Source organism: Callorhinchus milii, unplaced genomic scaffold (assembly GCF_018977255.1).
Source record: "Callorhinchus milii isolate IMCB2004 unplaced genomic scaffold, IMCB_Cmil_1.0 Scaffold7, whole genome shotgun sequence".
Taxonomy (NCBI): Eukaryota; Metazoa; Chordata; class Chondrichthyes; order Chimaeriformes; family Callorhinchidae; genus Callorhinchus; species Callorhinchus milii.
This window is the reverse complement of record NW_024704748.1, coordinates 3,195,269-3,222,469: the sequence shown is the minus strand read 5'-3', so window position 1 is coordinate 3,222,469 and position 27,201 is coordinate 3,195,269. Positions and strand designations below refer to the sequence as shown.

The following is a 27,201-nucleotide window of genomic DNA, read 5'->3' as shown; positions in this document are numbered from 1 at the left end:
ACTTATTGCTAGGTAAACAGAGACGTGAGGAGTAAGGAAACCTGCCCAAAGTTTCGTCCTGCCCTGCATCTCCACCAATACTCAATATCACAGATAATGACAACTATCATTTCAACATGTGAACTGCATTGATTAATGTGTTCCTTCATTCCAATCACAGAATGTGAAACTGCCCTACGGACCTTTAGAGATTTCGGCTTATCCTAAGGAACAGCGGCAATAACCATTGCCATTTAGTAGTCCTTTATTCAACAACAACAACTTGCACTTACATAGAGCCCTTCATGCGGGTTAGCATCCAGGAGCTTGACAGTGGCGGAATCTGACCCCGAGCTAGGGGCAGAGGGAGGGGAGGAGGTGACCGTAAGCACGATCAAAAAGGAAGGTCTTTTGGTCAGATTTGAAGGTGGGGAGGGAGGGGTCAAGGTGGAGGGATTAAGTGAGAGAGTTCCAGATTTTTGTGGCTTAGTGGCTGCAGGCACGTCCACCGATGCTGGAGCGGAGGGGACAAGAGACAAACAGGATGCCGGATTTGGAAGCATCCTGTCTTACGCTGACCAACCACTGAAAAACAATTTACCAATAATAATCTGGTGACCAATACTCACGGAAATAGTCTGTGCAAACAAAGGATTTTGTGGGGTTGATCTCATCAATGAGGTCTAACATGCGAAGGTTTATAATGGGATGTGTTAATACCTGGAGCCCCTCATAGTTACTAAAATTACATCACGCGGACACATGGGAAGTCCAAATGTTTATTGAGTTGGGAGTGGAGCTCCAGCAGATTGCCATGAAGTAATTTTCCTTGTTAAGAAATCTTATCATAAATCATATTAGGATCTTTAGCATCCACTGATCACGTTTCATGTCTCATCTAAAGGATAGCACCGCCAACAACACATTGAAGTTTCACCCTGGTTCTTGATCTTAAAGCCGTTGAACCTACAACCTGGTTGGTCACTGCGAAGAGGGATTCCTCCCAATCACTACCTGTTAACCCCACAAGCCAAAGCCCTAATAGGCAGAGTGGTCTCAATTGGACTAGGAATGGAAAGTGCAATCAAAGGCAAGCTCTGGATTTTTAAGATGATTAAACTCTAACGCACACTCTGGGGTCCCTAAACCTTGGTTATTGCCATTCTGCAGCTAACACTGTCTAGAATTAGGGTACGTTCCTCCAGTTGGAGAGTGTGCACACCATCCAGACCCAAGTAAATCTATGTGTAGGTGGCATCTCCATCTAAATCTGGTTTGGATACTCTTAAACCTGTGATTTTCCCACATGTGGCAGGCAACTGGTCACACTTAAAAAAAACACTTCCACAACCTTCAGTAAACTGAGATAAGAATCCTAGTCTGCTTTAAAGTAAGTCCAGTAAGTCAGTGTAGGGTAGGAATAGTGAGTCTCAGGGTTGTTCTGGGAGGGTGGAGACCTTTATAGGTAGTGATTTGCACCAAGCTGTGCCTGTGGCAGGTGAGTTCCTCAGTTCAAAAACCAGGTGTTCACCGGTAATTATTTACTTATTGGCAGATTTGATTGCTGAAACATCCGTTGTTGCTATTTAACAATGATTTACTCACCAGAGCATTTTTCTCCTCCCCCTGCCAGCTGCCCGTTGCCTGTGGCGGCTGGATTTTACAAGCTCTGGGGGGTGTTGATGGTTGTGCACTGTCATTTTTTGATTTGTTGGCCTGATCTTCAGAGACTGTGCTTTCAGGATCCACCATGGCTTGACTCACATCAGAGGATGCTTCAGGTGTAGTGACATTTGCTGTGCCACAGACAGAAGCTGGCGCCTGCTTTTTTGCCTTCCGCCTTTAGTTGGAGGGAAAGGGAGAGAAAAACCTTAATTTAACCAAAATTCATGCAGCGCTATGAGAAACGCTCTTTTAACACCCGTTACATCACCAACAAACACTGGTGCTTTTCAGGTCAATGAACACAGCCATCGTCGGATCGATGCCAAATTCATATCAAACAATATTTTTTATTTATTTATGACACACAACAGTCCAGCTCGCATCATGCCAGCAAATGACTGTTCAAAACCTACAGGAACAGTCTCAGTATTCTCTAAAGAGTTGCCAGCTCAATTGTAGACTGTAAATGTGCCTCCCCTCGAAACATCACTAATGCACAGTTGATTTCCTGCCTCAAGTTCAGGCATGTTGTCTATTACCTGACAGGCCTAAGACAGGATTCAAACGAAACATATGGTAATTTAATTAACTCCTTCTATTCCACAAGGCGTCCCTGAACATGTTGTACAGCTCGAGGCTAAATACCAAACATGATGAAATTGTTTCCTCCTCCAGTGCACACCTCGCCTGTGACTTATTGCGTGAACATTGGACAAGAACTGTTCACCTGCTACTTACCAGCCAGTCTCACACTTGACCTGCTCTGCAATCGGGAGATTAATTTTCCATTGTATGCAAAAGGTTTCCTGAGTTATACGGGTTAAAACCGGCAATAAAAAACGCATTCACTGGCAGCTAAAAGCAATGGCTAGTAGATGAGTAGCCAAAAGCTCCGAGGAACAATTTTGCAAAAACAAATAGTGATTTTGACATTTCAGTCAAAAAATGCAGAGTGAAAATCTTAACTCCTGCAGAACAATAGCGGCTGTAATTACCGTTTTTAAACTGGAAGTAATAAACCATTTTAACAACTGCGATCATGTGAAAATCACCTATCAATACACGAAAAAGCAGCATTTGTTTTAATGTGTGGGGACGGGGGGGGGGGAGGTTTGCTGCTCTGTTACCACAGAACACCTATATATTTTCCCTTCTTACTACTGAACAGCTGCTATATTCTGAAGTTTGGTTGCACAGTTTAAAATGTTACTAGACTGAATACATAACTATAAAGCAATTTGCAACTAAGGCTGATTTATTGACCGTATTTTCAGATGGGGCCTATTGTAGAATGCTTCAGATCTTTCAAACACACAATGCTAATCGTACATGTGGCCTCCATGTATCATCACTGTGTTTGAAGGCCGCAATTTATATCCTCCCTCCTCCCCGTTTCATAAAAGGGTTCAGTGCCGGCCTATTTCTGCACCTTCCCTGTGTCTATGAACTGGACGTAGTAACATTGTACGTCTACTCATGGTACCTATCGTGGCTATGTATGGAGTCCTATACCGTATTGGTTAGAGAGCTCGCCTCGCTTTTGAGGACCTGGGTTCGATTCCTGGGTCAGGGTGAAACCTGAGGCAAGTTTCTTTACTCCACATCCCTCTGTTTACCGAGCAGTTAAGTAGGAACCCGGTTGTTAGTCGATTGGTGGATCACTTTTCGGGGGTAATAATCCTTTCAAAAAAGAATAATAATTTGGTCACTCATTCCACGACAACACCTTGAGCATCTGATGGTGGCCAGTCCAATGGTAGAACTGGAAGAGCTGCCACGGACAAAAATATGGGTGGAGGTGGGTGAAGAGCAGGTATATACTGGAGGGACAGAACTTACTGTCATTATTATAATAATAATAACAATAATAATCCTTGCATTTGATATAGTGCCTTATCACGTCTTTGAGACGTTTCAAAGTTCTTCACAGAATATACTGTAAACTGAATTGATTGTATATGGAGTCCTGTAGCTCAGTGGTTAGAGCACTCATCTCGCAAGTGAGAGGACTCAGGTTCGATGCCCGGGTGGGACAAAACCTTAGACAAATTTCCTTAATCCACACACCTCTGTTAGCCTAGCAGTAAGTAGGAAACCAGTTGTTAATCTTTTGGCAGATTGCTTTCCAGAGGTAATAATCCATTCAAAAATAATAACAATAATTTGGTCACTCAATCCATGACTGTTTGTGGGACACTGTTGTGTGCAATTGGCTGCCGTATTTCGCCCACAAAATATACAGTCAATTCACTTAATAGTATATCCTGTGAAACGCATTGAGACATCTCAAAGTCATGATAAGACACTATATCAAATGCAAAGATTGTTATTATATTTTGTGGGCGATGTTAACGCCAAGCTTGGAAGATTCTGGGTTCCTTTGTTTCCACAGGAATCAGAACAGTGGCTCTCAATCTAATCTGTTCAGAAATCACGTGAGCTTTCATCTCTAGACAGAGGCGTATCAATCCTGCACAGAATTGCTAGTTGGATTTTGATAAACTAAGCATGAATCATACAGAACATAATAATGACCCTTGCATTTGATATAGTGCCTTATCACGTCTTCTGTATGTCTCAAAGCGCTTCACAGAATATACTGCAAAGTGAATTGACTGTATATTTTGTGGGCAAAACACAGCAGCCAATTGCGCACAGCAGCGTCCTACAAACAGTCGTGGATTTAGAGACCAATTTATTATTATTTCTATCTTGTAGACGCACTGCAATAATACTGCAGCATTAAATCTTAGCCTTTATTTTTTCTGTATAGACTTGATTTTCGTTTGATCATTTTTCACCTCAGTTAGCTTTGTGTGATACGTTCCCACTCCCCAAGTAAAGTGGAGGGAGCTGATCTAATGTGGCACCAGTGAGTAGTTTGATGCCTTGATTGGTACAAGAGCACTCGATTAACCAGTTACCCCCTCATTTCTCTGGGTGACCCGACCTGGGCTTCTTCAAAGTCAGGCAATGGATGGTGGTCGAGATGGGGAATCAAACTCAGGGCTTCCAGTCGAGATAGATTCTGTTGCTACAGCTGTCAACTTGCCTTGGGCTTTATATTCTCTTTATTAATGCCTGACTTATTACTTGCTGTACCTCATGGCTGTTTACTCCAAAGGAACAATATGCTCTCCTAAGTCAGGGTCTTGCACGCTCTGTTCTGCTGGAGAAAAGATATGGGGATCTTTTCAAAGAACCCAAAAAAAAATATCGCTGAGAAGAAGTAAGACAGACGAGCTTTATGCTTTTCATGGCTGACATGAACCAATTAGGAGAACCATAGCCTCTTGCCACCAGAAATCATGGGTCAATGAAAACAAATTGCCTGCGATTCCATGGTTGGGGGTCTAAGAACTTTTTGTGACATCAGGCAGTGAATGAGCTCCTGCCACTGCCCAGACCCCCTCCGTAACACGGAGGAAACATCCTGAGCTTATGATGATTGACAAGAGGTGACAGTTTAGGAAACGCGCTTTTCTTGAAAAAAACAAAAAAGGAAAATCTGATCTGTAAACAAATTGACATCATAACAAGCACTAAACAGCTGTCCTGGTTTTGGCCGATTTACTGATGCTTCAGCGACTAAAAATCACAATGTTTTTCCAAAGCAGCTTCATTAATTTGTGGTCTGGCATTCATTAGGACAATAAGCCTCGAGGGACTACTTACAGCTTAGCCTCCATGGTAATGATGTGAGCCCTGGGTCTGCTGATTTTAATGTGGGTGCAATTCTTGGGCAGTGCAATAACACAGTTGTTACCAATTTTGTGTGGACAAATCAGCGTCTTAAAAATAAAGCACACCGAAAAAAAACGTTAATAATATCAACATGTATTAGTGGTACTTAAAAGATAATGCGCCGTAGAAAATGCAGGCTTTATCAACAATTTAGTCTGTGATATGAATTTACTAAACACGGCTGAACGCACAAATAAAAGTCCCCGGTGAAATAAAGAAACAAGCAACTACTTGTTCCGGCCTGCAGAGAATTCTCAGAATTTATCACAGTAAGCACTGGTAATGGAACTTTACACTGTGCAGAATGAACAAGCCATTCTGTAGAGTGGGGGGAAGTAATGAAGTAATTAGCTGGACGATTATAAGCACCTGTGACACTGATTAATATAAGTCTGCTTTCGCTGAGGTTTGTATGTAGCTTTTACAATTGCCAAGCCTAGTGTCCTCTGTTAACCGCTTTCTCCCCCCCCACAGATTCGCTGATAAGAAAATTCTATTCGAGGTGACCCGACAACAACACAGAGGAAAAATCAATTTGGAGCTGCTCGAGCGAAGCAAAGTTGGAACTGGCCGGTGTCAAATGCAACAAACTTAATGCATTGTGCTTTGTCCTCCCATTCTCAAACGCTGACGTTTCTGATCGCCTTAGAACGGCAGAAGCACTTCCCCATCTCGTGTTTAAGCCACTTCTCGCAAACACGATGACACGCGATTTATTTGGATTCTTTTCCAAGTTGTTAAAATTAATATGGTAAATGATCTTTAATTAACGGCTGCCTTTCAGCCGATTGGAAATAGTCTAATAAGCCTCCGCGCAGCACAGGGTGATATCATGACCCTTTATTACATCTTGGTAAATAATAATATAATATTAAACAGTTATTTATCAAATAATGTGCTTTTTTTAAGATGAAAAAGTCTGTAACTGCATAAATCAGACTGTTATTTTTAAGCATTGCTCTTTCTCCTTCGTTCAGCTCTGGAGTTGTTATGATGTAGAATGAACTGCCTGAAAGGTGTTGGAAGCAGATTCGATGATAGCTTTGAAAAGTGAATTGGATAGGTACTTGAAAAGAAAACATTTGCAGGGCTACGTGGTAAGAGCAGAGAAGTGGGACTGAATGGATAGCTCTTTCAAAGAGCCGGCACAGGCACGATGGGCTGAATGGCCTCCTTCCGTGCTGTAAGATTCTATGGTTACCATTTTTTGGTTAAGAAAGAATGGTGATCAGTTTGGAGTTGCCTGAAAGGTCACAGGTCTCCTCTCTTTCCATGTTGGAGCTGCTTAGCCTTGGTTTGAATGGCAAGAATTCAGATCTCTCGGCTGAGATAGAACATTCATACCCCAGGAATCCTAGACGTGGGCTCTCAACAACAACAACAACAACAAGATTCCATTTATAAAGCGCCTTTCACATCAGGAGGACGTCCCAAGGCGCTGCACAGTTGGGTCAGGACCCGAGCAGGGGGAAATGGTCAGGGTGAGGGGGGGAAGGGAGGAAGCGAGGAGGGGGGAAATGGTCAGGGTGAGGGGAATGAAGGGAGGGAGCGAGGAGGGGGAAGAGAGTCGAGAGGGGAGCTGAAGGCTCGGTCAAAGAGAAAGGTTTTGAGACCGGCCTTGAAGGAGGAGAGGGAGGAAGCGGCGAAGGCACTGGGGGATAGAGTTCCAGAGCCTCGGGGCTGAGAGGCTGAAGGCCCGGCCACCGATGGTAGGGCGGTTGGGGCGGGGGATGTGGAGCAGACCGGAGCTGGAGGAACGGAGGGTACGGGCAGGTAGATAGGGGGATAGTAGGTCAGAGAGGTAGGAGGGAGCGAGGCCGTGGATGGCCTTATAGGTGAGGATGAGGATCTTGAAATCAATCCTCTGGGGGATGGGGAGCAGTGGAGGCGAGCGAGGGCGAGGGTCGGAGTGATGTGGTCGCGGTGTCTGGTGCGGGACAGTACACGAGCTGCAGAGTCCTGAATGACCTGCAGTGTGGAGGGAGGGCCGGGAAGGCCGGCGAGGAGAGAGTTCCCATAGTCCAGCCTTGAGGTGACAAAGGCGTGGACCAGAGTTTCAGCCGCGTGAGGGTCTTGGGACGTCCTCCCGACGTGAAAGGCGCTAATCAAATTAATTTGTTGTTGTAGTAGGTCTGTGCATAGAGTGGTGTGTGTACACATTACAAATGCACACGTAAATACAAACACACACATTTTTGTACATTTTTAAGGGATGGGAGAAGGGGCAGATAGAATGACACAGTTGCCTGCCTATTTCAGTGAGTTTTTAATGCATATTTTGCCAGTGCATTCCTTTTTATCACTCTGTCATTTAATTCACTCATGAACTTTAGACAAAATCATCAAGCTGGGTGCTAGGTGGGACTTCATGTGGCTGGATGTTAGTGTATTGGTCTTTGCTGCGGGTGGGGGGGGGAATTAATCTGCAAAGACCTGAAAAATAAATATATATTTTTTAAACATATATAAAAAAAAGGACCATAGATTGCGTTTTGCTCCAAATGTTTTAACTTCAAGCCCCAGCGGTGGTTATTCCGAAACGTGACGCCATTTCCAAGGCATCCATGCACTGCGGAAAGAGGTCCTGCGGCTTTTAATCAACAAGAACAACAACTTGCATTTGTATAGCGCCTTTCACGCGGGGTAGTGTCCCCGAGCCCCTGATGGTGGTGGAGTCTGACCCCGAGCCAACCCACTTGCTCCCAGCTGGTGTCGTGCTTACCTTCTCTGCACAGCTCACACACAAGGTGGCTTCCTCCACTTCTTTGTACAAACTCCCGTTATTGCAAGAAGTATGAATTGTGGCTGCATACTTGTTCAGCAGTATTTCGTCGGTTGAAAGGGCGACAGAGAAAATGTCTCGCACCAAGGATTCGTCCGGGTGGCTCTCAAGCCCACTGAGTATGGACCGACCTGCGAACGGAGCAGAATTTGTCTGTTGGTTTCAGGACTGAATTTTGTTTTGTTACGAAGCATTTTGCTACTGACAGCTTTTACAGCTTTTACTGCTATAACAAGCCTTTCCTTCCTTCCTGTGTTGGAGTCCTGTAGCTCAGTGGTTAGAGCACTCGCTTTGCAAGTGAGAGACCTGAGTTCAATTCCAGGCGAAACCTTGGGAAAGTTTCCTTACTCCACACAGAGCCTAATAATAATCCCTCCAAAAAAACAAACAAAAAAACCCAATAATAAATTGGTCATTTTCAATCTACGACTGTTTGTGGGACATTGCTGTGTGCAATTGGCTGCCGCGTTCGCCCACAAATATACAGTCAATTCACTTTACAGTGTGCTCTGTGAAGCGCTTTGGGACGTCCTCCCGACGTGAAAAGCGCTATATCAAATGCAAGGATTATTTATTATAAAGGAACCTGTGCTGCTGCAGGAGGTAGAGTGAGCCTGATGATAATCCACTAGTCCACTAGGTGGTAGCTGCTAACCACTTGCCCATTGTTATTCCCTGCTATACCCTAACTTTTCACCCATCTGCTCCGCCACTGTCCTGTGAAACCAAATTGAATGCCACTGTTACCTGCTCATGGTGCATTTTAACACACAACTAATTGTACATTTTACACGAGGATGGCATTGCTTAGTGTTTGTCTGTGGCCAAATTTCTGAAATATTGTGGGAAAATTATCAAAAGTTAAATTATTTGAAGATCAAACTCTTTCCATTACCATTATTCTATAACTACAGTCACCAGTGATCGACTGCTTTGTAAAATAACAACCTATTAACTCTGCATCCTTTTAATTTCCAGGAACCTGTTTGGTACCCACTTGAAATCCTTTAGACTATAGTTACTGTAGTTAAGCGCTCTGAGATGCCGTCCGACGTGGAGGGCGCTATATAAATCCAAGTTTTTGTTGTTGTAGTTCCCACTTCCATCACCTGTACTGAGAGTTTGCTCCATATGCCATTCTTTTACTAAGAATATTTTTGATTTTGCTTCTGTTGTCCTTATTTTTAAGCTAAGGACCCCCCCCCCCACCCCCTTTTCTCAATGAGTTTTATTTTATGCAGAGAAACACATTTGTATCCAAACCATTTGCAATTTGAATGCCTGAATAGAATCCGATTATATAACTCAAGGTCAGTACTGAAACAATAGTCCAGAAGCTTAACAGTTAGACCTCTCGCCTGGCAAGTGAGAGGACCTGGGTTTGATTCCTGGGCCGGGCGAAATGTTTCCTTACTCCGCACGTCTCTGTTTATCTAGCAGTAAGTAGGAACCCGGTTGTTAAGTCAATTGGAGGATCGCTTTTCCGGGTGTAACAATCCCTTCAAAAATTTAAAAAATATAATAATAATTTGTTCACTCAATCCACGACTGTTTGTGGGATTGCTGTGCTGTTGCTGTGCACAATTTTCACCCCAAAAGTATATAGTCATTCCAGTTTACTGTATATCCTGTGAAGCGCTTTGAGACGTCTCGAAGACGTGATAAGGCTCTAAATCAAATGCAAGGATTATTATTATTAACAGCTCCAGCAACCAGAAAGCTGGATACATATTCCGAGTCTGCCCTTTAATTTAATACTTGCCTATTCACCTGTTAACCTTGTGCGTAGTTTTATTTACTCAATTAACAGACGAACGGTAACAGGATACGTTGAAGAAACCTTGTGATCTCAAGGCAATAACAATTAAACAAGGGGTACGTGTATCTAGTATTTTTGGGCCACGTCAGCCATTACTTTAGCACTCAGCTGCACTCAGTACCAAAACAATCCCTTGGGTGGCAAAACCCCAATATGTGTATGCCTTGTCGTTCCATTATTGTTGGCTAATTAGCTGCTGATTTAAAGCATATGGTACATCTGCTGATGACTATTTTTATGATCCCTTTAGACTGCGATCGGAATCCTGACTGACTGAGAATGTGTGGCACGTGAGAAAGCGTTTGTCCTTATTTTCTGCTGTTTTACATCAGCGGGCGACAGGCGAGAGCTCTGTACTGATCAAGAGTGAAGACTTTATGGAGTGAGCCCATGTCAAACAACAGCCCTGATCTCGGTGGCAGGTTTGGGATAGAACTGGCGGCGGTGGGTGGGGGGGGGGAGGGTGAGGGAGGGGGTTGGTAGTGGGGGGGAGGAAGAGGGTTGGGGGTGGGGAGGGAGGAGTTTAGGGGGAGCTGACACCCCCATTGGCAGTGGCTGCCTCTCAATCTCTTATTACTCTGAACAGGCCAACAGTTCAGTTCTCATTGATACACTGATACAAGGTCTCCTTGCTGGACATGAGGGTTGCTTGCTGCCACTTCTGAACAACTGTGTCCACAGTAATCAGTTCATGCATGCAGTCGTTCAGTTGGTTGTGGCTACCATAGTGCTGTTCTGCCACCAGACTCTTCAAACCAGGCAAATCCCACTTGGAAATGCTTCAGCAACACAAATCCTCTTTATAATAAATAATAATCCTGCATTTGATCTAGCGCCTTATCACATCTTCGAGACGCCTCAAAGCGCTTCACAGAATATACTGTAAAGTGAACTGACTGTACGTTTGTACGCACAGCAGTGTCCTACAAACAGTTGTGGCTTGAGTGACAAATTTATTATTTTCTTTTTTTTTTCTTGAGGGATTATTATCAGGCGTGTGGAGCAAGGAAACTTGCCCAAGGTTTCGTCCTGCCAGGAATCGAACTTAGGTCTCTCGCTTGCGGAGCGAGTGCTCTAACCACTGAGCTACAGGACTCTTTACTGTCTAATCCAAAGGGCAACTTCTCCGACCATGCAGGTCTTACCCAGCGCTGTTTTGGACTGTGACTGCCTAGACTGTGAGTTCAAAGAGCCGATGTGGTACTTGAACCCACGACCTTCTGACTCAGAGGCAAGTGCGCTACCAACTGAGCTGGGTTAATAAGTGACGGATTATAGTATAAACACGTCATCTATAGAGCATTGATGATCTGTGTGCTGAAGATATAACACAGTGCTGTATAACTATCCGTACGTTAATCCTACAGCCATCTCCAGTGGCTGATGGAGTCGTGCTGGACAGACTCTTGTTATTTCCATCTCTAAGATGTAAGCCCTGAGCCTTGCATCCAGGTATAATAAAACAAATATTGACTACACTGTTTCGGCTATAAGAGAGAGCATTGCTCCCGTGGGTTACAGAAGTGACCTCCACTGCGACAAAACATTGTCTGCATTCAGCTCCAGGCATTATAACACACCCTCAGACACTCCAGCAAATCCTCTGGTCAATAGCTGCTGCCAGAGCCCTTAATTAACTCCTTCAGAAAAGGACAGGATAAGTACCTGCTTCAGAACAATATCACGAGATATCAGGGGTAGCTGCAAACTGAGATGAACAAATACTCCAGGGGACTCAATGGTGGTGTTTGGGGGCGTGTGGTTGGGGGGGGTGAGGGTGGTGGATGGAGAGATGTTGTCTGGGGTGGGGGGTGTTGGGTGGAAAGAGGACCAGAGATTGATTAATGCAAACGTGGAGATGCAAGAGTATTAAGGTGAAAATTGGCATGTAAGATGTGTTAATGAATACACTTGTGAAAAAAATTGGCCAATCGATATCTTTATTATAAACTGGTCCACAAGCAGTTCTCTCCCCTTTTCCCCTTATCACACTGGCTGAGCTCAAGCCACACTGACTTGCTCCACTGGTAGTCTGAACAGTTTTTCCTCATTCTGCCTTCTCTTAGGTTCTCATTTGCGGTCAATGTGGAGTCCTGTAGCTTAGTGATTAGAGCACTCGCCTCACAAGCCTCGCAAGCGAGATGACCTGGGTTCGATTCCCTGTTTGTGGGACGATGCTGGGCGCAATTGGCTGCCGCGTTTTGCCCACAAAATATACAGTCAAATTCACGATATAGTGTATTCTGTGAAGTGCTTTGAAAGAATTATTATTATATAATAATATTTGTCTTCTGATTGGGAGTGAGGGGGAGAGTGCAAAGTCACTTGGTCCTGCTCAATATGAAAATCTCATTTCCCGACAGAAGCCACTTATAGTGACACACTGACTGTCAGGCCAGACAAGCAAAGATCAAATGGTTCCTACCCAAATAATAATGAAAAAATACTTTGTGCGGCAATGCCTGAAACAAAAGTGGTCGTGTTATTTCTGCTTTAAATCTTTGAACAGGCCAAACAAGGCAGATAACTTGACGGCTGTCCTGGGGACAAAGACCTTGTGACCCTTTACAGGTGCATTTGCTCCCGCACCTGGTTGGGGCGGGGGGGCAAAAATCAAAAAATCAAATTTAAAAATGTGTTGCAATTAAACCAGTTCACAGGTTACTTTTCTGATACATGGAAACTAATAATTAAGGTGTCAGCCTAGCTCAGTTGATAGCACTCTCGCCTCTGGCTAGGAAGGTATAAGGACATTGAGCTCACAGTTCAGCCCTTCGGTCTGAAGCAGCACCTGGGAAACATTGCATTGTCGGAGAACCTGACCTTTAGTTCAGACTCTAAATTTAAGTCCCTTCCAAGAGAGGTGTCCTGTCCAACAATCCTCCAGGTAAAAATAAATAATAATCATCTTTGAATTTTATTTAGCACCCTTCAAGTCAGGAAGACATCTCAAAGTGCTTCACATGAAACACTAGCGTTCAGTGGTTGTGTATTTTATAGGTAAATGCGCTATTTGTGCATAGCAGTATCCCACAAGCAGCCGAGAAGCACGTGACTAATTTTATTCGAGGGATTGTTGTCCAGGACACCCGGAGAGAGAAACTCCCTTCTCTTTTCGAGTCGTGCCATGGGATCTTTAATGTTTACCTTAACTGGCAGATGCTGACCTGATGACCTAGAAGTTGATCATTTTTAGTGCAGGAACCAGCTGATGTGCACGCCGCTGCATTACACCAGGGCTCAGTAAATATTAAATGTAAAGATTTATATAAAATGTAAGGATTGTTATACTGTGCCATTCACCAACATTATTTACACCATGCGAGGATAAACATTTGCTGCCTCTAAATGTTTCACTCTGCAGGTAAAGTGGGAATAGGCAGAAAACTCAAAAGTTCACTCGTGTTAGCCAACAGATAATAACAACAACAACAAAGTTACATTTATAGAGCGCCTTTCACGTCGGGAGGACGTCCCAAAGCGCTGAACAGTCAGATGTCAGGACCCGAGCATGGGGGAGGGGTGGTGTAGGGGTGGGGTGAGAGAAGGCAGAGTGGTGGGAGGGAGACCAAAGGCATGGTTGAAGAGAAGGGTCTGGAGACTGGCCTTGAAGGAGGCAAGGGAGGAAGCGAGGGGAAGGGACCGTGGGATGGAGTTCCAGAGTGTTGGGGCAGAAAGGCTGAAAGCCCAGACACCGATGGTAGGTAGGGTGGGTCGGGCGGGAGACATGGAGCAGACCGGAGCCCGATGAGCGGAGGGAGCGGGCAGGTTGGTAGGGAGATAAATGTTAGGGCCTAATGTCTCACTTTTCATCAAAATACCTTATACAAAACTGGCATTGTTCTTGGTGATGCTTTTGTTTAAAAACTAGGACGAGAATCTGCTTTTTGTTGAAAGGATCCCATTGATAAATCGTAATGTCCATACTGGCATTTGGAGAAAAACATCATGAAGTGAGCTGATTTAAAGGAGGTCACTACAGGGGGCTGTGGTCTCAGCATGGATTCCTGCCCACGTTCATTTCGAAGATCGAAGGTTATTCCTTTTTATTGGGCAATCTTTCCTACTTTAACACGGTTGTTGAGAGTCTGGCTGCAATGCCCAGGTGTTATAGAGTAATAAAAAGGCTTGTGGGTTAGTAATGGGTGAGAATGTCTCCCAAAACCTCAGTTCCCTCTTTGCCTGAATAAAACATCTGTCTGCAGGGCTCTGTGCAGAAGCAATGTAACAATGGTTTACTCTGTTCCGTCAGTCTTGAATATTACAAATGTGCATTGAAATGACATGAGCTACTTCTTGCAACCTGTTTAGGTCAGGGTTAGTCACTGACTTATTGTCTAGGGACCCAGCATCTCATGCAATGGCTCACTCGAGGGCCACTCCCTTGAACGCTGCAATGTGTTCAGTGCTTCAGGTCAGGAAGGGCACCAGCTAGACACAGATTAGAGCTCCCTCTACTCTGCCCCAATAATGTGCCTTACCAACCTCAGCATTGAAAATATTTCCAGTTTCCTTGAGCAGCCTTCCTTGGGGTCTCTCGAGATAAGGTTGCCAGTTTAATGTCAACGAGGGTTGAAAAGAAGGAAGTTTTATGCTGCAAACCCACATTCTCAAAATCATTTCCCTCCCAGAGAGAGGAAACTTTCACCTGGGTCCCTGAGGTAACCTGACAGGCTGTGTGAGTTCCAGTATGCTGGGTTACACATTTCCCTGTTTTTGCCCGATTTGCCTATTCTTTCACACGTTTTATAAAATTTAATCTCGCTACATATTTTGACACCATAACAATTTTCCCAGTGAAGCGCTTTTGGATACATTTCTCTTATAGCCGTTCCTTTGGCACAGATGTCAACACTGATTATCATACCACAGATGTGCTGATTAAAAAAGTCAGTAATTTTCCTTTTTTTTACAAATATCCATAGCAGTTGAGCAGGAAGTGTCCAGATTGAGTTGTGATCTTTTGGCCCTTTTGCCAGTTTTATGGTTAGATATTTAGTTTTTTTTTGTAGGGCCCAAATACTGTGGGGTTGTTAAAAAAAGGCAGATGATATTGCAAAGGTTTAAGATTTGAGTATATGTCCTATACATCATATATGTAGCTTGAGTTACAAGGTCATTTAGCCCTGAAATATTTTCCATAATCCCACTCTGAGACACTATTTATTGTATGTATAATAATAACACCTCAAATGCCATTATAGCCTCCTTAGGACACCACAAAAATCCTAACAACCTTTTGCGTATTTTCATGTAATTTGAAGTACATTTGAACTAAATTCCACAAGAGTCATTATGACTGCAAGTACCCTGTGTTACAAGCATAACTCACCGTGGGGAGCATATCCCATTCTTGATTTGGCTATTCCCTGCCTCAGCTGAGGAGTAAATTACATGTTGCATTGTTCTAAACTGTAATGGTTGGGTAGATAGATCTTGAATTCCCTCTCAATACACGTCTTATGCCATTTGTGTGTGTGTGTGTGGTGTATGTGTGTGTTAATAATCTAGAATAAATATAACAACAGTTTGCTTATTAAGAGATGGGTGTAAGATTATTTAGCAACGTTGAAGTATCAACAACAACTTGCATTTATATAGCGCCCTTCACACCGGATAGCGTCCCAGAGAGCTTGACAGTGGCGGAGTCTAGTACCAGCTACTAGAAGTGGAGAATGTGGACAAGCTTAGGCTAGATTACATTAGGATTCAGGAGCAGATATTCCTGTAAAGCTCTGTGAATGTGAGCGACACTTGTTTTAAGCACATCATTTAAATTAACTGTACTCATTTTGTGACTGAGTTAAACTCATCACACTTGAGAAGAATCTTGAACAGCACTGCTAACAGTCTGGAACAAACTGCCTGAAAGGGTGTTGGAAGCAGATTCGATAGTAGCTTTCAGAAGAAACTTGGAATATGTACTTAAAAAGGAAAAATTTGCAGGGCTATGGAGTAAGATCGGGGGAGTGGGACTAGATGGTAGCTCTTTCAAAGAGCTGACACAGACACGATGGGCTGAATGGCTTCCTTCTCTGCTGTAAAATTCTATGATTCTATTGCAGTTCTCTTGCATGAAGCTGATGACTGAAATGTAGTGAGAAAGGAATAAGGGATCACGCACTATATCAAAGAACATAATTCACCAGCACTCCTATTGTTCAATTACCTTCACTTTATTCATATTGTTGTACCAAGGTCTAGTGTTTAAACCCTTCAATTCTTCTGAAAAATTCTTAGACTTGGGGAAGTGGGAGGGGAGGGAGAAAGAAGGCTAAAATTATTCGAAGATTCAAGTTAATTATCCCTTGGAATGAAGTAAATTTTCTTTATCACTTTGGCCTTTTGTGGGCCATTCACCCAGAAAACACACAGTCACTACACTTTACTGTATCCTTGAAGCACTTTGGGACATCTTTCTGATATGAAATATGCTATAAATCTAAGGATTATTATCTAATCATTTCTGAAACGTGATTTTTCTCTCTTTGTATTCCTCATGCCGAATAAAATACAGATGACTTTTTAACCTGCCAGGGCTTCAATATAATGGGGTGAATGCTACTTTCCTCTCTCCACCCTCCCCTACCTGCTTTTTTNCTTAACCAAATCACATTGGACATGAATTCTTTAGTGCAGCTTATATAGAGGCGACTGAAAAGATGGAAAAGTACCAATCAGACATTAAGTTGAAATGTAAACAGAAGAAGGAGTTAGTGTCAGACTAGCTGAAGGACTGACTACTCACCTTATGTCAAAGTAATAGACTGGCTTAAGATCAGTAAATAATGAGACAGCTAATGCCAAAGTGCTGTTTTCACTACCTTATTGAAGTCACATCTTCACCTCCTGCTTAAGAGCTACCTTTCACAGACAAAGGGTAGACTGCTAATCCTATCTATATATTGAGGCTACTGGAATAGAAACATTATTTTCATTGTATCATACACCGTATTTCGTACAAATCATCTTTTAGTGCGAATACTTAACCCCAATGTGCAGCTGTTAATTTCCTTGACAGGGTGAAATATGAAATATTATCAGCTACACTTTGTTTGTGATCCCTTCCCCTTCATTGGTTGTGAGTCGAGTTTCAAAATTAAATTAAATAGAGCAGATGTGACAACTGAGACGGAGTCGGGTTGTGTTACTTCAGATTTTTTTTGATGCGCTCTCAATTTCTGCTTTGTATTGCAAATTTCTGACACAGTTCCTTCCCTCCCCATCTCAGGCTGCGGTGGAATCTGATACAGAGGGGACTTCGTTTATAACCCCCCCACCCCCAAGTTGAGCGGTTGTTGATAAGTTTGCACGGTTTAACTTTTCCCTTTGATAACTGACATTGATTTCAAGTTGTCATGTCATCTGGCCTTGAAGGAAAAGAACGAGAGAAAACCTTTGAGAACTCACTCTCTCTCTCTCGCTCTCCCTCCCTCTTGACCAATTTGTATGTGTTCAAGGCTAGGGTACTTTATGCCATCCACAAGTTGCTGAGCAGACTAGCTGCTCTGGAGAACATGCTTGAGGGGTGACACCTGTTCATAGGACAGCCAGACCCAATGAAACACATAAAAAAAAAGCCCTTCGTGAGGTTGAGGAATCAAAGCTTAAGGATAAAAATATAATTTTACCTCTTCCTAATCCTGAGCTTCCAGAGGTGATCTTTGACCCAGGAGCTTGTGTGGTATGTGGTGCATATTTCACAGGTTTTTCTTCATCTTGTCTCTCCTTTCAGAACAAAGAAACCAGAGAAAGTAGGTAACACTTCTTTAGCAAAATGACAGACACACTAAAAATAAAAGCTCATGGAAAAAAAATTATACAGTCTGGTTCTATTTAATTCAGGCTTACTGAGTAAAACTGACAAGAGATAATTAAGAGGCTGAACATCCTAACTGAGCAGTCACACAGTGGGGCCACACAGAAAGCTGGGACTGCTGCCCAAAGCCCTTGAGTAGTTGGGAGAGGTCACTGGTCAGTGTAATTTCAGGAAAAGCTAATTTCTCAACTACCTTCAGCAGGTGGCATGGAGCTCAACAACTATTTGCTGAAACTAGACTGAGCGAGTTTCTTTTCTTAAAAGAAAGGTCATGACAGACAGGAAGACAGGAGAGGAGGAGAGAGAGAGAGAGGGAGGAAAGGAAAGGAAGTTAAGGGAAGAGTGAAATAAAATCTTATAATCTATCTTGTTAAGAACTGCAAGGAAGAGTCAGCGAAATGGAGGTAAATGAACGGAATGTACAGGGTTGGTACAAGAAGCATAATAAAAATCGAACGAGTCAAATTGCTTAGGAAGTTCTATAAACGTGACATGGCGCACACACACACGCACACACACACACACAGGCTGCTCACACCTTGCTGGAACACAAGTTCATAAGAAATATGCTGCATCCCTTGCATATTAAGAGATGGGTGTAAGGTCATTTTGCAACGTCGAAGTACCAACAACAACTTGCATTTATATAGCGCCCTTCACACCGGACCCCAATTTTTTAAAGCAAAAAAACAAAACAAAAAAAAGGTGCCCATGTTAACCAGTGCAGCTGGTGACACTGTTCTGCCTGCAGCAAGGTCAGGAGCGAACAGAGACAAGTATTGTTTTTCCAGCACACAGCAAAAACATTGCACAGGGCACTTTTTTTTTAAAAAGCACAGCTGCGGTCACATTTCCCTGGCAGTGACATGATCAAAAGGTTCAACCATTGCCGCAGACGACTCTTTAATTATTCAGTTACCATTCCGATTTCTGCTTTAATGTACGAAAACGTTAAGAGCAAGCGGTGCTTGTTATTAAAAACAAAAAAGGATCGCCAAGCGTGGGGGGTAAATCTACGTCTGACTGACGCAACGAGGAGATCAGTGTTGACTTATCTTGCGTCCAGGTAATTTGATTAGAATAAAGACCCAAATGTGTGTGCTGATACCTGGCATCCTTCGGATCTGTTAACGAAGATTTGATTAGCTCTGCACAAATGCACAAGATTAAACCACTCAGCGAGTGAAATTCAAGCCACCTGCATTTATAGATCAACATCAATAGGGGGATAATGCTACGTTTTCCAAATGAGTAAATCCAGCCTATATTAAAAAAATAATTAATTAATAATGAGTTTTCAGGCAGGCAAAATCTAGCATCACTACCTGGGATTTACAATATCAAAGCACATGGCAGCAACTCATTGCCTTCATTAAGAGTTAACCAAATTTAAATATAATTTTCAGACCAATTTCCTTTCATGAATTAATAAAAGTCTTAAGGTTTTTTTTGCAAATTATAGTTTCATAATTCATTATCAGCCACCGTTTAAAGAATGACTGAGCAGCTAATAAGCCATGAGGCTAAACATTGTCTGGTTAACTAACATTTTGTGTCATCTTTTTTTGAAAAAAGGCCTTTTTTTTAAAAAGAAATTAAAATAAATCAAAATGCGTTTCCAATTACTTAATGATATGATCAAAGTGATATTTTTAAAGCAAATTTTCTTTCTAATCTCATATTGGTGTGCTTTTGTGTTTGGGCTACCCAGTCATAACGGTATTATTCCAAAATAAATGGTGTTGTTCCTGTATTCTAATATATGATCTTTATTGATCATGATACCTCTGGTGGTCAATCAATTACAAGAAAAAAATCATAAAAATCCTTGCATTTGATGCAGTGTCTTATCAATCCGTCAAGACGTCTGAAAACGCTTCACAGGATATACTGCAAAGTGGATTAACTGTATACTTTGTGGATGAAACGCAGCAGCCAATTGCCCACAGCAGTGTCCCTCAACCAGTCGTGAATTGAGTGACCAAATTATTATTATTTTATTATTTATTTTTGTTCAAGCAAGAAATGGACAAACACTTGGGGAGAAAAAATATTGGAAGTTATGGCGATAAAACAGGGAAGTGAGATTAGGGAGGTGGTAGTACAGGAAATACTTCTATGGGATGGTCTTTGCACAAAAGGCCAAATAGCCTTCACCTGTGTGTTTGTTCACTCAAATCCCAAAGCAAAAATGTGCATTACCAGGTTTCAAAATGCATTCTGCAGAGTAACCAAGAACACACAGTATGTTAGTGTCCCGATGCCCTTTGTAAAGACACTCAAATTAACCACTGTTTTAAAATGGTTTCTCCCTCATGCGTGTTTGTACTTTTCGGATTCAATGGTACAAATCTATTGTGATACTGTCCCAAAGAATGAGCCAGTTGGTTTCTGAGCCTTGTTAAGAACAGGGAGCATAGAAAATTCAACAACAACAATTTGCATTCATATAGCACCCCTCACGCAGGGTGGCGCCCGTTCTCTTTAGACTCAGAGAACTGATAATAATAATAATAATAATCCTTGCATTTGATACAGCATCTTATCACATCTTCTAGACATCTCAAAGCGCTTCACAGAATATACTGTAAAGTGAATTTAATGTATGTTTTGTGGGCGAAACGCCTGCTGATATACTAGTGCTTAGCTTATTTTTTTAAAAAAGCATTTTGGAGATAGTCCTTTATTTCAACGTAATCTTTTACAATCTAACACTCCATGACCTGAGGACTTTTTTGTGTTCTTGTTTCTCCTTCTGCTCCTTCATCTCCTGTGTTTTTCTCATGTCGTACGTTTCCCATGTCAACTCCTTCAGCAATCTATCCCTCCGTCTGTCTCCGCATTGTTTTCCTTCTGACTCTCATCAGTACTGCAGGTACTTCCTGAGTCATTGATCCAGTTGGGCTAGAGCACCACATCAATCTTAATTCCTCCGTTGTTTTTAAACCTGCTGGGACTTCATTTGGGGGAGGACTTCATCAGAACGCTGTGATTTTCATTTGAATAGCAGTCAAACAAAAATAAACTTTTCTTTCAAACTGTGCGTAGAGCAGAAGAACTTGCAGTTTTATAGCACCTTATCATGAAACATCTCAAAGTGCTTCACAGGTTATTACTGTCGAGTAAAGTGAATGTTTGTTTTCGTAGGAGGCCATGAGGCAAATGACTAACTTTAACAGGGAGATTGTTAACCAGGACACTGAGAGAGAGAAACTCCATTTCCTTTTTCAAATAGTGCCGTGGGATCTTTAATGTCCACCTGAACAGGTATAGCCGGGACCTCGGTTTAATGCCTCATCCAAAGGACGGCACCTCTGACAATGCACCACTCCCCCAGTACTGCATTGGGGTGTCAGCCTCGACCGTGAATTCAAAGTCCTGCTGTGGAGCTTCAACCCAATTTTCTGAACCACAACCGTATGTCAATTATGGATGGCCTATGATACTGCGTAATGTTTAATTAAAGAACAAATATAGAAATCTAGGTTTGAAGGGAATTAAGTAGCCTTTAAATAATTCACCAAGTACAATGTTATTGAACCACCTAAATTTGGAAGTTACTGCACTATTCAGGATTTAAAGAAGAAAATTTGACAAGCAGACGGATACCAGGATTTAACTTATTTCAAAATGAATAACAAAGAAGCACGTTGTGTCGTGATGGAAAATGTCTAGTGAGGCAAAGTGAAACATCTTCCCTTAATTATTCCCCATCTAGTTCTCCCTCTCTCTCTTTCTCTCTCTCTTCCACTCCGGAACAGCTTCCAAAAATCCCAAGCTGTATCTATGTAAAATACTCTTATTTCTGTTAAACAATTTACACTGCTGCTTATAGATGATTATGCACAGGATCACAGGTAACAAATTAACCTCCTTTCCTATTAACATCTTCTCTGACAAACTAAATTATTATCAAATGAAAATAGTGGAGTAAATGACTCCTCTATTCTAATTCACTGCTTGTAACAAGCAGCTGATTTTTTTTAAATAGTGCATAATATGTGGACAGGCAAAAATTGGATTTTTGCTCAAACATGCACAACTCTAAGTGTACAAACACATTTAAGCCTTAAAATATGTACCTTTGACTGTGGAGAGAAAAAATGTGGCTAGGATTTTTGGTACCCAAATTATAAGACTTGATTATTCATTATCCAAAGTGCATTATTATTTGCAAGGTTCCCAGAATGGTTCAACCAGATTTTTAAAAATGTACTAACTTCACGGCTTTTTGTGGGTCTTTGCTGTGTGCAAATTGGCCGTTGCGTTCGTCTACGAATACATAGTCACTACACTTTACAGAAAATTCTGTGAAGCACTTTGAGACGTTTGCTACGTGATAAGCTGCGACATCGAATGCAAGGATTATTAACATCGGATTAGATTGCACAGCGATACAGATCCGGAAGGTGTCAGGTTTGATCATGAGTCTAGGTTGAGTTAGATGGTCCCAACTTTCATTGCATTGGTTACAATGCTAATAATAATAATCCTTACATTTGATATAGCCCCTTATCATGTCTTCGAAACGTATCAATGTCACAAAGGGCAAAAACTAGGTTACCAGAAAGGGTGAGGCCAGGGCTTAGGAACCATGTAAGTGTTAGCTTGCTGCTGTAATGAAAGGACATAATGGTGTGTGTTCTAGACGACTGAGATCAAATGGGCCAGAGCTCCTTCTTCGTCGGAAGCTCTTGTGAATTCCAAGGAATCCCACTAAGAAGCATCACGAATCAGACCACTAGAGATGCACATAAGATAGTTTCTAAGAGAGAATCCACAAGTGGAACGACTTCTGTCATGTGAGAGAACAATCCTTTACATTACATTACATCATATCCTTTCGCTGGCAATAACTTCAAGGCAGCCTCTCACAAATAGACACCTCAGAAGGGAAAGCTGACTGCAAGAAAAACAGAACATTAAAGCAGAAATGCCTTGCTCCTACGAAACCTCCAGGGCAATTGAAGTGCACAGTCGAAGCCACGATGATGATCTTCTCACTTGTTACAAGAACACACAAACATACTCCAAAAGGAGCAAAAACAAGACTGAAACTAGCAAGAAGCACAGAGCAATTCTGGAATACATCAAAACCAGACTCATCATTGCATTTACCCAGTCAAAATTTATAATAAAATGCAGCTGTTAAATACTGTGCATAAGGGAATGTTACACATATCAAACTGTGCAACAAGGAGCTGAGCTTGAATCCTTGTGTTCGAAACAGCATCTAGAAAGTCAAACATCTCAAAACTGCTTAAGGGGTAATTGCTGTCGAGTGAAGTGACTGTGTGTTTGTCAACAAGCTCCCACAAACTACCGTGACTTGAATGACCAATTCATCTGGAGATTTGCCTGGACTGCTGGTGTGCCGTGTGTGTGTGTGTGTGCCTAAAGGGCAAGCGCATTCCTCCCATTTGTGTTTGGATGTTGCTCGCTCATTGGGTCATAGCTTTATGGTACAAGGGAATGTAAAATGTACTGACATTAACATTCGGGGGATGTGGGCAATGGAAAGGTTCCCATGATCCCTGCAATGCACTAACATGCGCACTATGTGTCAAACCAACAAAGAAATCACGTCATTGTCATTGTTTAAATAAATACCTTTCAGAGTCCAATATACCACAGAGGATTTTGCTGTGAGTTACATTAAACTTATTTAAAAGGGTTCTATCATAATAACACACAAATTAAAAAGAAATGGGTAAGATCCAGGGGGCTTATAAGCGCATACAGTTCTCTCTTTAAACTTCATATTTAACTAATACTGTACAAATATTAATTTTGGTCAAGTTTGATGGGATGTTATCCTTACCCTCAGGACTGTGAGTGTCCAACCCTGTGAGTACAAAAACATTGTATCAGCCAGGACCTAAGGCAATATTTGGTTTGATCTATTTTCTTTAACTAGTGCAATATAAAAGTAGGAAAGTAAACAGCTAGAGAACCACAGGACCAATCTAATTAGAATTCATTGGCATCTTAACCTAACTATTAAGAAAACACAAGAGCATTACAGTCCTGGAAAAAAGCCTGGCTCAGAAAAGCGCGAACACGTAGAATAAATAATTCAGTACATTTATACTCTGTCAAGATAACAGAAAGGGGAAAGACATTGATTTTTAAAATTATTTTAAATCTCACGACATGGAAGGGTCTTAACTTGAGCTCTCTGCTAGGTTCGGAGAATTTTACTTCCATGGTCGATCAAGTTGGCAGGATCCACCCTCATGAAGGTTAGGAATTCAAGCCTCAAATCGGGACTTTGAGTCCAACAGGCTGACTTGACACTCCAGCCAACTGCTTGGGGGAATACTAGTGAATCTGTTAAATACAGTACCTGATCTTTGTGTTTATTTTAGGGGCTCTATTATGCTCCATGTGTAAATGATTGGTGGTTTACCAGCTGTGCATTTCTCAAACCGGACATTGCAAATATTGCAAATTAGACCCCAGTGTCTCTTTAGAGTAACACATCAATATTTCAATGATAGAGATATACAGAGACTGCTGAGCTCCCCGGAGAGCATGTTATTCTTCTGCGTTGTCAATGTAAAGTGCACCCTGATAGGCTTCAGCATTGTGCACCGTAACTTTATGAGGAAAGAAAACAGCTTTCCAGGAAATAGCTGCAAGGAAGCCTATTGGGATTGGTCCCTGGAGACCACCTCACTGAGATGTGCCAGGAAGTGTCAGAGCAGCAATCTCCGGAAGGGAGATGGGAAGGATAGTCTTGCCCACAAGCATGCAATGAAATAAAGTTTGTTCGAGTCATAAAAGAGCGAGAGAAGAAATATTTGTTCACAGCGTCGAACATCACTGTTGAGCTGTCTGTGTTTTTTCAATTTATATTGCCTCCTTATCAATTTTGGAGACCGAAATTCCACTTAGTCTTTTATGTTATGACCGTTTTGTCTTAAAATTGATGATTTTAAATTTAAGAGACTCTGGCCTTCCAGCCTCAATCCTTTGGCTTTACCCCCTTCTTTGTCCATCTCACTTGAAGACCTTTCTCTTCGACCGTGCCTGCAACAATTCAATTTGCCTTTCTCTCTGGCTCTGCGTCAAGCACTGCCACTGTTAAGCGCTGCATGTGAAGTGCTCTGTACAAAGGCAAGTTCTTGCTGATAACCATGCAGAATTGTTGAACATGTGCTCTTTCTTCAGAACCAGCTTCTCCAAAAGAACGGCCAGAATCCCACACAAGCAGAAAATTTTAATGTCAAATTTTGGTCCTCTGGATCCCAATTCAGGGAGATTTATTCTATTCAGGTGGACCTTAAAGATCCACGCCGCTATTTGGAAAGAGAAGGGAGTTTCTCCCGATGTCCCGGCTAATAATCCCCCACTAAAAATTGGTCACTCACTCCACGGCTGTTTGGAGGACGTTTCTGCGTGCAAATTGGCTCCTGTCCTTTGCCTACAAAGCCACGTTTCTCTACAAAGTCCCTACATTATGTAACACACAGTATTGTGTTAAGTGCTTTGGGACGCCCTCCCGAAATGAGAAGTCCTGTATCAGATGCAAGGATAACTTTTTTGATTGGTACGGTAACAGATTGCCAGAATGAGTAACAACTTTCAGAAAACGGGGGGGAGGGGGGAGAGAAGAAAAACATTTTTAGAAATATTACTAACAATAACAAACAGCCAGAGGAAAATATAAGAGAAAACTAACCACAACAGTCGTCCCAAAATTAGGCCCAAGGGAACTATCTACCACTGGAGAGCTTGCCATATATTATATTAAAGATACACGCTATAAAACGAATAACCTCATGAACTGCAAGAAAAATAAACACAAAGATTAAAAAATAAAGCATAAAAGAATATAATACTGTTCAGCTTGTCACACGATAGGTTGAGACTCCAGCAGTTATGTTGCAAGAGAGTTGTAATATGCTGCCATTTACATCAGCTGCTATGCTCCCAGTTTTAGCTCGAGTCAAAAGTTAAATCAATTAAAGGTGAAGGAAAGTGTAAGGGGAGGAACTTACAGGGTAAAGCGCACAGAGTGCAAAATAGTTTTCAATATTATGGGACACATGCCTCGTCTCTTAATGTTGTTTTTCCAGCCATTGGGGACTTGGCGTTTTAGGTCTCCTGGCACATGAGGGAGCTGGTCCATTCATCTCAACAGACATTAGCACCAGCAACAGCAAGCTCTGTCGGAATGCTGTGTACTGGGATCAAGCTGAGCCAAGTGGCCGATCAAAAGGAAAAAAAATCTCCTGGGAAAAATCTGTCTGGCTCCTGATTGCTGATCGTACCCATTGGGGCTTTGGCTTGCAGGACTGAGGACACGTCTATGTTTCCAAGTCTGACTTGGATTATTGTGAACCTGCCTGACTTCTCTCCTCAGAACTCTACACATCCCTGCTTACCGTGCGAGGGTTATGCATGGAGTTCCAGGGTTTTTTGATTGACTGAAAACCATCTCCAAAAAAAGGCCACTTTATTTCATCTTAACAAATGTCAAAAATGTTCCGATTGTTTTTAATATAGCTCCTTATCACCACAGTGAAATGCTGTACACTGTCCAGCGCCTTGGGACGTCATCCCGATGTGAAAGGCGCTATACAAATGTAATCTTGCTGCTGTTGTTGGTCTCAAAAGCGCTTCCCAGGATATACTGTAAAGTGAATTACAGGAAGCTCTGCCCTACATCTCAGATCTCTAATCTTATCTGTCGCAACCAAACCAGAAGAGACATTGGTTAAACAACAGACAGTTCATTATGTCTGAATATCCTCAAATAAATAACTCAGTCCACTCATGCTGCAGTAATGACTCAATTAAACTTAACAAAAAGCAATGTGCAAAGAATAAACCTGTTGGCTTTTGGAATTTAATGTTACACGAACAATGTAATAGAATTTAAAATATTACTTTGTAAATAATTGTAGTGATAAATCAATGGCTCTTTCATGCATTGCTGAGTGCCAGCATTTTGTAAGCTAAATCTTGTCAGGACAATTATATCACTATGAATAAGTTGCTATGAATAACCATCTTTGAATAATGTGCTTGTCGAAATTTATGGGTACGATAAATAATTTATACTTGTGAAATGGTACAATCCAAACTACCAGCTGCATGCTACGTTAATTAAGGCCGCAGTCTCACAAGTGTAAAACAGGGCCAGATGTGGCAGATGTTTTGCAGAAATTGTACAACAAGCACACATCGGTTTGCACTGACATGCTGAGGCTGATGTTTTTTTTGATCAAATTGTAAAACATGCCCGCGATGAAAGCAAAAAAGGTGCAGAACAGACATGGCCCTTTTTATCTCCAAGGCCTTTGGAACTATTAAAATACATTTAGTAAGTGCCAAGTCTTGAGCGGAGAGACATCTATTTCAACTGAAAACAAGCTTCCATGTAAG

At 42.1% G+C, this 27,201-nt stretch overlaps 1 protein-coding gene across 1 annotated transcript in view; it reads right to left on the bottom strand.

Annotated features, from left to right (window-relative positions):
- Window positions 1-27,201, bottom strand: part of LOC103185242 — a 106,982-nt gene that overhangs the window by 29,238 nt on the left and 50,543 nt on the right. The window contains exons 10-13 of the mRNA XM_007903642.2: window positions 17,621-17,717; window positions 8,111-8,301; window positions 5,320-5,435; window positions 1,585-1,819 (exon numbers count right to left, since the gene is read on the bottom strand). Coding sequence (XP_007901833.1) covers window positions 1,585-1,819; window positions 5,320-5,435; window positions 8,111-8,301; window positions 17,621-17,717 — 639 coding nt within the window. The remainder of the gene's footprint in view (window positions 1-1,584; window positions 1,820-5,319; window positions 5,436-8,110; window positions 8,302-17,620; window positions 17,718-27,201) is intronic.